Raw genomic sequence first — 13,499 nt, 5'->3', positions numbered from 1 at the left:
AGTAAGACACACATGACCCTTTAGTGATCTACACCATCTTAACTGCTGCACTACCAGAAATTCTAGCTCTACAAAAATAAAAAGGGTTTGAGTGGTCAACTGACCTCCAAAATCCACAGCATTAGAGAAGCAATGTTTAGGTGGATGCATGTGTTATATCTGAACGTTTTCCAGAGAGGTTAAATATATATACACTGAAATGTAGGACATAAAATATTACAGTGCCCAATTTTCTATAATAAACTGTACTGCTTCAAACTGAATGTCTCAGGAGATTTGTTTTGATTTTTCTTTGATGGTCACATTAACAGCAATGAAACATTATAGATGAACGTTCACTTTAAGTGTGTTTACTATGTACGGAATAAATCCCTATAAAATCGTACCGCTTCATGTGAGAACTGCATAGTGAATGTTAAGAAGTTTCATCTAGTATCATATTGAATCATTAAAGATAAGGTCCTATGAGCGATGCATGTTCACGTAACAGCCAGGAGCTGAACTCTAGCCTGTGGTCTCTTCCTTTGCTTTAGATTCTCCTCCCCCCCCCCACCCCGAAGGAGTGAAAATGGTTTACTGTCTCTTTGATTCGGGGGGAGATAGTTTGAGGCAGAATGTCTAAACCTAGTCAGCCCGCAAAGAAGGATTACCACTCTTTAAACCAAGGTCACCTTTAGCAAAGATGACACTTATGGTTTTATAGGAGACCAACACCACATTTTGTTTTCCTTTGCCATCTGCTGCCTACCCTAGCTTCTTAAAAGGTGGAGAGAAATAAATTTGGACAGAGTTCAAGAATTCCTGTTTGGTATTAAAAAACTGTTTTACAGATGCATTAAGGTACCTGCAGACAATTTGGAAAATACTGCTTCTGTACATAAGGATGGGATCAGCATTAATGGAGTGCAAAGCAAGGAGGATACTGGGGTCAAGCTTGGATCATTAGTGTAAGATTAGCGGGAATCCCAACAAAGGAAAACCAGAGGCTTTTAGCGACTGCTTTCTGAATTGCCTTCTCTTCTACTATTTCAGTTCCAATGAGCCAGCCATACTGATAAGTTGGGAAAGGCAAAATCTAGATGAGTTAATGTACCCTTGGAAGACCTCTGCATACCCATGAGTATGTGTACCCCTGGTTGAGAACCACTGATTTACGTTATTTCCATGAACCCAGAAGGGAAGGATACAAACTCCGTATCTACTGCACACATTCTTCAAAGTACCATTTTGTGCAGTGTTGGATTTTTGATTTTTAAGCCACACATGATTACTAAAATCCAATTTCTTGCGATCACCGATGCTTAGATATTAAATATTTATGTAGAACTTGCACCTGTAGTATTCAATTAGTGGGTTATGAAACGGGAAATGATAAAAATAGGTACAACAGTTCTAGGAGTATAAAGAACTATCAATAGGATTTTTATTGGGTTTTAATTACACATTACATCATGAGATTCCTATGACAATATGGACCTGGCCTGAGGACTACAGACAAAACTTCCATTTGTTTCAGTTCCCAATGCACACGTAATGGCTTCTAGACTAGGCGCCACATGTGTGCTGTTGAGGCAAAAATACTGCTTTTTGTGCGGTACTAGAGACACGGCATATTGGCAGAAGTCGATTATTTTGCATTGTGGGACTCAGCAGTGCAACCTTAACTACCACTTGGAAGAGCATTTTTGCTGGTGTATGTTGCATAATTTCCCCTTGTAACTCCTTGTTTAAAATTGATGTTATTACTTAATAGTACCAAACGCTTTTATGGCCCTTTATAGAATCAAAGACATTGTCCCTGGGCTGACATTTCTGGTAAAAGATGAAAGGAAAGAGAAAGGATAACAACCAAAGATGCAAGATGTAATAACTATGAGGTGTGAAAGAGCAAATGATTAAGTTAGAAAACTGGTTAGTGCAGAAGATTAAAAACACGGGAGTAGAGCAGAAATGAGCAGTTGAAAGCTAGCTAAGGAAGAGGGTTTTGGGGAGGGATTAGAAGGTGAGAGAGGGGCTTGGTTGGCACACTAGGAGATAAGGATCCATCCAGGTGATAAGCAGTAGCGGGAGGAAGAACCGTAGTAGCACAAGACAACACAAGGGGAATATCAAGGTAAATATTTGTTCATTTTCTATTTGAAATATAGCTAAGGATCTTTATGGATGTTCTCATGTGCAAAATTGCTTTTGAAAGATAAGGACAAAGCTCAAATCAATGTACCATTATTGTTACATCTCAAGTTGTTTGTTTCTTCTGATTCTCTCTCTTTGTAGTCTATTGATGATAAATTCTAAGAGGGAACGCTGATGTGTGCATAGAGTACCAGTTTTTGATTTATTTATGTCCTAGGGGGAAGGCCATATTGCCCTGTTCTGAAAAGTGCCACCATTAGTATTACTTTCACTTCCCTGCTGGACTACTTGGTATTAAAAACACTTATACATAGGGTTGTGAAAAACCACTAATACACGTAAATGCAAGATGTATTAGAATTCCTACAATTTTAGAACATTTACCCAAAAGGAAATTATTTAAATGAGCATTTTCTCTGTAGCAATTTCAGATTGTTAAGAATGGGTTTGATCTCCCAATAATAAAATTTAATACATCTGTTGAAGCGTGGTGCATTTAGAGTTCATACTGCAGGCAAAAACACCTCAGTTTTATTTTCTGACTGCAGAGGATTTAGAGGCCAGGTGAACAAACATCTGCCATATTTTACAAAAGGGTTAGTTGAAAATGAAACTATTTGTTTCAAGTACAGGAGTAAGTGGTCCAAATTCTCTGTTCTTCTTGAGATCTGCTCAATACAGAAACCCAGTGAAAAAAAAAATGAAAATAGGAGGTGGAGGGTGGGGCTAAAGTGGCTGTAAGCAATTTCTGTGTCTCGTCTTATTCTTGGGTCATTTGGGAGTTTGCCGGGACTCGTCTATAAAATAGAGCAGCTTCAAGGCTGCTGCAGTGGGTCCAGGAGGCCACTGCAATAGCTGAGAATTACTAGAGCTCAGTGCACTTTGGCCAGACTCCCCCTGGACAAGCAGTTGCAAGGCCAGCAGAGGTGGCTCCAGGCACCAGCGCAGCAAGCGCGTGCCTGGGGCGGCGTGCCAGTCGCCGTGAGGGCAGCAGTCAGGCCGCCTTTGGCGGCATGCCTGCGGGAGGTCCGCCGGTCCCGCAGCTTTGGCGGCAATTCGTCAGCGGGTACGCTGAAGGCGCGGGACCAGCAGATCACCCCAGAAACACCGCCGAATCCGCATGACCAGCAGACCGCCTGCAGGCGTGCCGCCGAAGGTTGCCTGACTGCCGTGCTTGAGGCTGCAAAAAACAGAGCTGCCCCTTAAGGCCAGGGCACTTATGCTGACTCTAGACCACCCAAAGAGCCTCCTTATTCTCTGGGGTTGGGGATGACAGCTACATGGCCCCCCTTGAACCAACAGAGCAGGGTAACGGGGGGGAGGTGTCACACAACAGACTGACCCAAAATTGTATTTCTATTAAGAGGCAAAAAAATGCAGACACCTAATAAGCCTTACAATTATAGTGACTATTCAGAATAGATACAGCTGTTTTAACATAGTAGAAGTACCTGCATCTTTCAGGAGAGTCCTCTCTATCTTTCCTCCGGAACTTGCTGATGGTATCATCAATTGTGCTACCAATTTTGTCACTCAGTTCACCTAGTTTATCGCTGAATGGAAAAGCGCCCTTGTTTTTATCCCATTCTTCATCCCATTTTGACTTGGGCTCAGAATCGTATCTTTCACCTATACAATTTGTGAAGAAATAACACTGATGATAAACGCAAGAAAAAGCCTGTAGTCTTTTTGGAGTTGTCCCCCATGACCCCCACAAAAACTGTTACCTTATGAGTTTTCAAAGCAAACCGAAAGCTCCCACAGTGCTGAATCAACACTATTACAGCAAGGCACAGCATGGAATGCCAATCATTAAGTGGCAGGAATGCAGATTCAAAAGCTTTTGTTTATGACAACTACACAACCGTAATGCACAGCACAGCACAGCACATCAGGATACTGTTAAACCCTGCTGGAGGAGCAGCATAAGAGAATCAACTCAGGCTGTATAAGCAACTTATCAGAATTGGAACATGCCATTTTTATAATGGTCACTTAATGTGTAATATTGCATTCCTGGCCAAGCTGCCACACTAAGTGGTAAATCTTTCAAAGATTTTATACATTTTAAAAGCTCATGAATACACAGAGGCACAGTACCAAACACCAAAACAGACTAGTGTGAAAACATATGGTAATATTTCTAGCATCTATTCCAGTTAAAAAACCCTCAAACAACAAGGTTTAGAAACCATTAAGGAAAGTACAGCAACTTACCTTCTCAGCAGCCAGTCAGTGCTTTCATTTCTCAACACTACAGTGCCATCAAGAATTAACAACAAAATAAATTTGCTTCTGAATGTTGAGAATCAAGAACTCCAACTAGCTGCTGGTTAGTTTAGAAAAGAGATTATACCTTTTCTTCAATTACCTGCAAATATTTCATGTACACATCTAAACTGAGATTTAGTAAAGTTAATTTTTTTAAAAAAGAATTTAAAAGATATTTTCACTAAAACTTCCCCTTGCATTGTTGGAATCTGAAACAATATGATGACTGCACTAAGTTTGAAAATTTTAGCAACCCAATCAGTGGCTTGATTTTCAACAGGCAGGTAATTTGGATCCTGGAAATGTTAAGCCACTTATGGGGTGCCTAAATTTGTATTCAGGTGCTAAAATTTAAGCACCAAACATTTGAACATGTTGGTCATAGTGCATGAAAATTAGAAAGGAGACATTGACCAGCCTACTTTTATTGCCTTACCTGAGTGAAATGGAACTAGCAAGCAGACAGCAAAAATGGTAAATTAATTAAATTATTTGGGAACTCATAAGAAACTTGTAAGATACTTAAAAAAATACAAGGGTCATGCTCAATTAAAACAGTTTTAAATCCACACACAATGAATAAGTTATAGGAATATGAAAAGGTCCAATTGAATCCGAGTTATGCCTCTCTCCAACCTGAATTACACATGCAAAAATAAAAATCTTAATCTCTGAAAAAGAAAATGTGAACATCAAAATGACTTCCTTTGTTAGTTTTTTGTACAATACAGAATCCGGACAAGTACAGATATGCTTTCTGATCAAATGGCTCAATGTTAGTATCCAGCTGCCTGTAGCCTTTTCTCCATCTTGTATGTACCAAGACTATATTGAAAGAGTTTGTTGTAAGTGTCTACCAAACCAGGTAATCAATAGTGCTCTCCATCACAGGAAGAACATAAGAATGGCCATACTGGGTCAGACCAAAGGTCCATCTAGCCCAGTATCCTGTCTACCGACAATGGCCAATGCCAGGTGCCCCAGAGGGAGTGAACCTAACAGGTAATGATCAAGTGATCTCTCTCCTGCCATCCACCTCCACCCTCTGACAAACAGAGGCTAGGGACACCATTCCTTACCCATCCTGGCTAATAGCCATTAATGGACTTAACCTCCATGAATTTATCCAGTTCTCTTTTAAACCCCATTATAGTCCTAGCCTTCACAACCTCCTCAGGCAAGGAGTTCCACACGTTGACTATGCGCTGTGTGAAGAAGAACTTCCTTTTATTTGTTTTAAATCTGCTGCCCATTAATTTCATTTGGTGGCCCCTAGTTCTTGTATTATGGGAATAAGTAAATAACTTTTCCTTATCTACTTTCTCCACATCACTCATTATTTTATATACCTCTATCAAATCCCCCCCTTAGTCTCCTCTTTTCCAAGCTGAAAAGTCCTAGTCTCTTCAATCTCTCCTCATATGGGACCTGTTCCAAACCCCTAATCATTTTAGTTGCCCTTCTCTGAACCTTTTCTAGTGCCAGTATATCTTTTTTGAGATGAGGAGACCACATCTGTACGCAGTATTCAAGATGTGGGTATACCATCGATTTATATAAGGGCAATAATATATTCTCCGTCTTATTCTCTATCCCCTTTTTCATGATTCCTAACATCCTGTTTGCTTTTTTGACTGCCTCTGCACACTGCGTGGACGTCTTCGTAGAACTATCCACGATGACATCCAGATCTTTTTTCTGATTCGTTGTAGCTAAATTAGCCGCCCATCATATTGTATGTATAGTTGGGGTTATTTTTTCCAATGTGCATTACTTGACATTTAGCCACATTAAATTTCATTTCCCATTTTGTTGCCCAATCACTTAGTTTTGTGAGATTTTTTTTTAAGTTCATCACAGTCTGCTTTGGTCTTAACTATCTTGAGCAGTTTAGTATCATCTGCAAACTGTCACCTCACTTTTTAACCCTTTCTCAAGATCATTTATGAATAAGTTGAATAGGATTGGTCCTAGGACTGACCCTTGGGGAACACCACTAGTTACCCCTCTCCATTCTGAGAATTTATCATTTATTCCTACCCAGAGAAAGTGCTAGGGAGCACATTAATGTGCACTGAATGTGCACTTTTTTGTTTCTGTATTTTAACGTACATTGTGTTTCCTTGTATGTTATAAACATTTAGAATGCTGACAAGCAGCAGAAAAACCTGGCCTGATGTACCAAAATATAGATTGAGACAACAAAAAGAAATATCAGGTTGGGTGGGGGTGTTAAAAAAAAAGTTTTCCAATGTAAAGTTTATCCACATATTCCAGAACTTTGTTACACATTAGCCTGACACAGCATTGTTAAAAACTGTGGGCTATTTTGATGATAAAATATAGCCTGTTCACATTTTTTTAAACTCATAAAATAACCCAAACTAATATGTTTTTGGATACTTAAAAAAAAAAAAAAAAAAAAAAGACTCTTAAAACTATTTCCCCCCAAAATTCCTATTGGATCCTCCTGCAAAAAATCAATTTTCTGTATAAGAGACTATTCCTTCCTAGCTGAAAGACCTGACCTTATATGTAGAATTTCAGCCTGAAGGGGTTTTTTAGTGCTGGCATTTTAAGATGATGAAAATGTTTGCAAACACTTCAATACAGTGATAAATGAAGTGATGCTAATTAGAGATCCTTTAGTATAAAAACAAATACATTTTAATGAGATGACACGGGTTCAGATTTGGAAGTGTGGTGAAAAGAGCTGAATAGAATATGGAGAAGGAATGAAGTTTCCCACTGATCAACACGGGGTGGGTAAGTTCTCTTTGGACAGAGAGAAACAAGAGCCAACCCAGACAGAAAGATAGGAGACAACAATGAAGAAGGTACAGAGGCAGTGGCCTGTGAGCATTCTACAAGACAAGAGGATTACCAGAGCCCCCAGCAGGTAGCATAAATCCAAAGGAATATATTGCAAGGAGGCACTTATCCTATAGCATGGTGGAACTGCCTGTCTACCCTATTTTTTTTTTGGGGGGGGGGGCGGAGAAGAGGAGGAAAGAAGAGGGAGGAAATCCTTCCCTATACCATGGAGACGGTTCAGCCAACTGGCACTTACATGTATCCTTCCTCCTCACTGTGATGGAAGGGTCCCCAGTGCCACAGAGTGGCTTGTGCAGAGCAAATCTCCAGGTCACACAGAGAGGATGCATACTCCTGGCACAGCTCCTTCACATACAGTCCAGTATCGCACAAAGCCACACTGGTTCCACTGCACAGGAGCACTCAGAAGTTGTGAACATGAGGGTTGGACTTTCCTCTTAGTGGAAAATATCCTGATCTCTAGTAATACCAGGGAGGATATGGACAGACTGATGGTTTATATGCAACATACTGGGCTACACAAAAGAGATGCAAATTTAGATGCACACTCAGACCTTTGTTCCTCACTGTGGCAGGACTGGGAGCATAGAGGAGGCCAAGGAGGGAGTGGTGCATAAAGAAGTGCCTTACATTGCTCATGAGTGATCATCTAAGCAAAGCAGACAGAGGTGGGCAAGCTTCAAGGCATGGCAAAAAAAGACCTGATGTGAGATTCCATGCCTAAGTCAAGCTAGCTTTTAGGCAACCACTCCTGCAGATGAAGGGCAACTTCCCTGGACATATTAGGCTCTGGAGTGCCTATTGTCAAGGAGAGATGTAGAGTTATGAATGGTCAAGTGACCTTAATGGCATTTACAGACTTACACGTTTTTGCATTTTAACCTTAGAATATCCCTTTAAACTGATTTTTAAGACAAAGCTACTGCTTAGTTTTCCCCCCTTAAATCCATAGTTCCTTAAGCTTCAATACCAGCTGTTGTTCAACAAGGTTCCTTTAAGTTTCCCAAGCACCCACTGAAACACTGAACAGGTGACCTGCCTTCAGTTTTGCAAGGCCTGGTGGGTGCAATAAAGCAGCACAGTACATATTCAGCAGCAAGTTTCCTAGTGTGTCAAGGCAAAGTGGGTGTGGTACTGGCACTGGGAAGCATGCTCCTTAAGGTGCACATGGGAGCTGCAGATTCAACGCATGCCATAAAAATCACATAGACCAGATGCAGACCCCCGAATTCCATTAGAGATTGTAGATCAGCAAGCAGCACCACACGCACATTAACAAGAACACACAGACCTGATGTGAATATCAAAATACATACATATGGTGGCCTATATTCCAAGTGTCCATATAATGCTACATGGGAGTTTAAGATCTGCTTGTATATCCTAAGGTACACATTGTTTTACTTTAACACCACACACTCACCACCATCACCAAAACAAATCAAAGGCACTCAGTGAGGTCAGCTCCCTGAGACAAGGGTAGGATGTCTAGGTCAAGCCATTTTCAGCTATGAAGACGTGAGAAAGTATTAGCGATCTTTAAAAAAAAAAAAAAAGGAAAAACAAAACCAGAATTCTTCTGGGAGCCCTGAAAATGCGGTTTGATTTGCTTCAAACTTTCCATTAGAATTGCATTGGGGCAAAGGACCCTACATGCCAATTTTCAGATAGATCAGTTAAGTTTTGGAAGCATCAGTGGATCACCACCAGCCATATAATAAAATCTCCATTTAGTTCATTTAAGTGACACCCCTACCCCCCACCCCACCAAGGGACTGAGAGAAACTGCCACCAATACATTTGAAAATATTTCATTTCTATTCAGATGTACCAGAAGGATTTGAAAAGTTATTAGCTCGATAAGAGTAATAAAAGTGCCAGGCATATTTTAAAGAGTCCTTTACAAAGGGACAAATTTCCAGGAAGGATTTGCTCAGTATTTATTTGCTCCTTGCTCCATGAAACCAAGCTATGTCATTGGGTGCAAACTGCTCTCCTCATCTACTTGAGGAACACAGCACTGTACTCACCATATCTGAACCCTCCGACACTGTCAGAAGAAACCCCAATGTATTTGTCTTTGTTCTTCTTTGCCTTTTTCCTCTCTTCACGAAGTCGATCATCATCCTGGGCAAACTCTACCATTTCTTTCACCTTTTGGCGTATGTTTATACCTTGGTCTTTGCCATTCTCATCTATATATCGGCAAAGGGGGAAAAAAAGAAGTAGCAGTTAGTACTGAGCATTAGACAACGTAACAAATTAAAAAAAGTTACAAAATGAACAATTATGAGAAAAATCCTAAAGTGCACTGAACCTGTCTAAAATAGGAGGTCAAACAATATTTTATTTCAATTGAAATTTCATCAACTAAATCATGTATTTTCATTAAGTACAATTTGTATTTAGAAAAGTCTAACATTAATCTTTAACAGATCAACAGCAGTAAGTTTTGGAGTAAAAAAAAAACAGGCTCAAATTTAAACTATTTTCTTCACTCATATTTTATTCCGATTTTAACCCATTTTAAGAAGCAGCACCAGTTTTTAGCTTTTTTAGTGCAGTTTTTGAAACACTAATTGCTAGAATTCTGTCTCACTGCAAAACTGAATTTTTAAAGTGCTTTCAGCTAAAAACTAAAATTTGCTTTTCTCACCAGCCTCTTTCACATTCAAAACACACATTGGCCTTGCTGCCTTTGCACTGTAAATATTATTTGGTGGGAGGAAAAAAAAACCCCCAGCTTCAAACAGATGTGTGTGTTTTGGAGCTCTAACCTTTTCTTCCCATATGATTAAAGCTATTCCTTTACGGACACCACAGGGGACCAGTCTCTAGTGCATATTTTAATATAAACCCGAACACTCATGTTGTGTTGGTTCTGTTGTTATTAGCCAGTCTTTTCTGCAAGTTCTTGTCTTCACTAATTAATACTCTAGGGTCCCACGTCTTGGATTCTGCACTCTTCACACAACCGGCAACAGTCACATTCTAATTAGAGCAGGGAGGCTTCTAAGCTGGTTCAGGTGACTGACAACTCCAACTACTGTTTTAATTTGCTTATAAGATTTTTCTATTGCTCACCTACAAAGTGGTAATTTTCCAGGGAGCGCAAATCATAAATGTGTTCTCTGGCACTCGTAACAACACGCTCTGATCCATTCCTTATGAGGTAAGCTAGGAGCAGCAAAGACTATAAAAATACAAAGCACATTAAATGATTGCATGAACAAAAGCTCTATCAGAATTTGTTTTAAGTGTAATAAAAAACTAAACCCTAAAATCCAAAAGTTAGTCAATGACAAGATTTGTTCCCCTTTTAAATAAGTAACTATTACACTGATTTGCCTTTTATCGGGTTCTCTTTTTTCTTCCCCTTTTTTGTTTATAAGTATCACAAGCAAATTTAGATTGCATTTGTTCAGTAAAAACCAAAGTAGATTGTTAATATTAGATCATCACTAATTCTTGAAGGAAATAACTTTTCATCAGAAAAAGATGGTTATGGAAATTTAAAAAGCAAACCTAACCCTGTAAAACAAAAAACAGTTTTCCTGTCTCCCCTCCGCCCCTTCAATTCCCCCAATGTTTTTCATTTAAAAGCAATTTTTATGGTGACTTATTTATGTTGCTGTCTACAGGAATGTGTTCATGTATAAAACAGTATTCTGGAGTAAGCTTAAAGAAAACTTCAAGACAAAATTTTTAAAAGTTGAAAAAGTATTTTTTAAAATTGTGAACTTCCTTGAACTTCAGTAAGTTCCATCTTAAAAAAAAGTCATACGTGAAGCAGAGTCTACTAGCTAAAATACGTAATCAAAATGCAATATATTCTAACCTGGTAGATAATTCCAACGAGTCTTTAGAACATTAAGTAGTATGTATGATAGCATTAAATATTAATTTACATTATACTTCAGGGAAAACAATTACTATGAGTACAAAGCATTGGGCACCCCAAGAAAACAGAGTATGCCTTAGAATTATTTTTGTCTAGTTATAATCTGAGCCTCAAACAAGATACAGTAGGATCTAAACCTTAAATTTTAAAAATGGTATGTGCTATACCAATCCCACTCCACCCTCGAAAACCCCCAATATAATCCCACATATGTTGTTACATTGGAAGTACAGCATAACAATATTAAGGAAAAAGTTGATCTGCGCTACACAAATTATTCAAAGCCAAGAAAACTTCAACTGGTGTTCAGTGCTTCTCTACCACTAGTAAGACAAAAAGGCAAATGAAATACAATCTTCAAAATGAGTGGGAAAATTTGGATTCTTTTGAGGCAGAATGCTAATGGAAATTAAGTTTTAAGTGGTTTAACTTGGAAACAATTTTAATTTTTCTAGTTAGAAACAATATCCTTTAGAATGCTTAAAAAGAATTAGAAAATAATTTGAAAAAGAATTGTTTATCAACAGGCATACATGCAAATGATTTTTTTTAAGTACAAAATGTAGATGTTATTCTGTTTGACACTTGTGCAACAGTAAAATAAGATTGCTATGTTAATTAAAAAGCATTTTACACAAAACACTTGTTTTTAGAAAGCTCAATACTGCAGAACAACAAAAGAGAAATTAGACTTTTATAACAGAGTTAACAGTAACATCTGATAGGAGAAATCTAAAGTTTATTGTAACTAGTGTTTCTTGATAATACAAAAATGTAACAGTTGAATACGTACATGCACAACAGTGCATCGAGATATGAAACTAAAATTAATACCTTAGTGTTTGTTCTGCAGTACACAGAGTAAGAGTAATCACATCCTAAAAATGTCTTTTATATGCACACACCTTATAAACTCTCCTCCAGTTCTTTTTATTATCTTTCAACATTCGAGTCCACAGCATGTTCATAAGTTCTGGAAACTGCTCATACATAAATGTAGCTCTAAGAGAATTAAACAAAAGGAGCAAAGCAATTATTTTCATAACTTTCCATAATAGTTTGCTACAATTTAATGTTGACAGTAGATGGCAGACTTGGTCTAAAACTATTGTAATTCCATCAAACTCCAAGTGAAGAGCTACCAAAATTTCTTATTTATACAGATGTATTTCACACACCACCATTTCAAACAAAGCTGAGTATCTATCAATCTGGGGGGGAGGGAGAGGAATCTATTCTCTTCAAAGCAATGGTTTAATGTCTACAACATGACTATGGTGGTGCCCTTCATAACTAGCTCATCACACACTATCCAAGCCCTTCTCTGAAAGATAAAGTGATACATATGTTCATGAGCAAACATTTGGCTAATCTTACTCTGCTTAAAACCTTTAAAAAGTATTGAAGCAACGGGCCCAAATAGGATCTTTTTTATTCCGAAAAACCCACAAAATGATACATATAGTAAGACCAAGAATTAAAAAATAAAATAAAAAATAAAATAAAATACACTGCAAGTATACTGTGACAGGTTTTTGATTCAGTGATTCTGATGATTTTTTCCCCAGCATATAATCTTAAAATTTAATTTTTAATTATTTGTCAGCTCCTCTATATCAACCTGGCAACCCTGTTGGTCTGGCAGCAAATTTTATATTTCTGTATAAAGATGCATCTTTTTCTTCAACGCTGAGTCAAATTATCACTTACTTGGCAATCTCTCCCATGAGCTGCCCTGAAGGTCCCCATGGATCATCATTGGTTGCTTCTCGAACCTTAGACTCAATGTCTGAATAATTCATAACCACGTTGGTGCTGCAAAGGAAAAAAATTAACACACACATGAAGATTAGCATCAAACTGAGAAACACATGAAAACTTAATAATGACACTAGTGGGTACCTTAATGAGATACCTCTACAGGGTGGGAAAGAAAACATCTTTAGTGCAGAAGCTACCCTGAGGACATTATACAACACATTTAAGTTATCTTTAAGAAGGTTTTTACTATTCCATTAGTCTTCAAGAATACAGATGACAGACTAGGGATTACATGAGAGATGGAATCAGTCCAGTAAAAATGGCTTTTGGTCAACTTAAAACTGAAACAACCACTAGAGTCTAAATTGGTAGTTTCCCAAGCTAGAGCTGGCTTGCTTGTCGGCTTACATGTTGCACAATTATTTGCCAGTACTTCTATAACTCAATGAACAGAAGTGGATGTGTATTTTCTCAAACCATGTGCATTATAATGAAATCCAAACAATGTCAGTATCCCAGCAGGTGCTAGCAAAATTACACAGATAGGAGAAGTTGGAAAGAAGGGAGATGAGAAATTCACAGGGAAGTATGTTTTTTA

At 38.3% G+C, this 13,499-nt stretch overlaps 1 protein-coding gene across 2 annotated transcripts in view; it reads right to left on the bottom strand.

The window, feature by feature from the left end:
* Nucleotides 1-12,955, bottom strand: part of CLINT1 (clathrin interactor 1) — a 35,217-nt gene extending 22,262 nt beyond the window's left edge. For both annotated transcript variants that reach the window (XM_034778977.1, XM_034778978.1), the window contains exons 1-5: nucleotides 12,851-12,955; nucleotides 12,046-12,142; nucleotides 10,324-10,432; nucleotides 9,270-9,434; nucleotides 3,585-3,762 (exon numbers count right to left, since the gene is read on the bottom strand). In XM_034778977.1, the coding sequence (XP_034634868.1) occupies nucleotides 3,585-3,762; nucleotides 9,270-9,434; nucleotides 10,324-10,432; nucleotides 12,046-12,142; nucleotides 12,851-12,942 (641 nt within the window). In that variant the 5' untranslated portion in view covers nucleotides 12,943-12,955. The remainder of the gene's footprint in view (nucleotides 1-3,584; nucleotides 3,763-9,269; nucleotides 9,435-10,323; nucleotides 10,433-12,045; nucleotides 12,143-12,850) is intronic.
* Between the last annotated feature and the right edge of the window lie 544 nt (nucleotides 12,956-13,499).

The sequence above is a fragment of the Trachemys scripta genome, chromosome 8 (genome assembly GCF_013100865.1).
Source record: "Trachemys scripta elegans isolate TJP31775 chromosome 8, CAS_Tse_1.0, whole genome shotgun sequence".
In the NCBI taxonomy this organism is placed as follows: domain Eukaryota; kingdom Metazoa; phylum Chordata; order Testudines; family Emydidae; genus Trachemys; species Trachemys scripta.
This window is presented reverse-complemented; position numbering and strand designations above follow the sequence as displayed.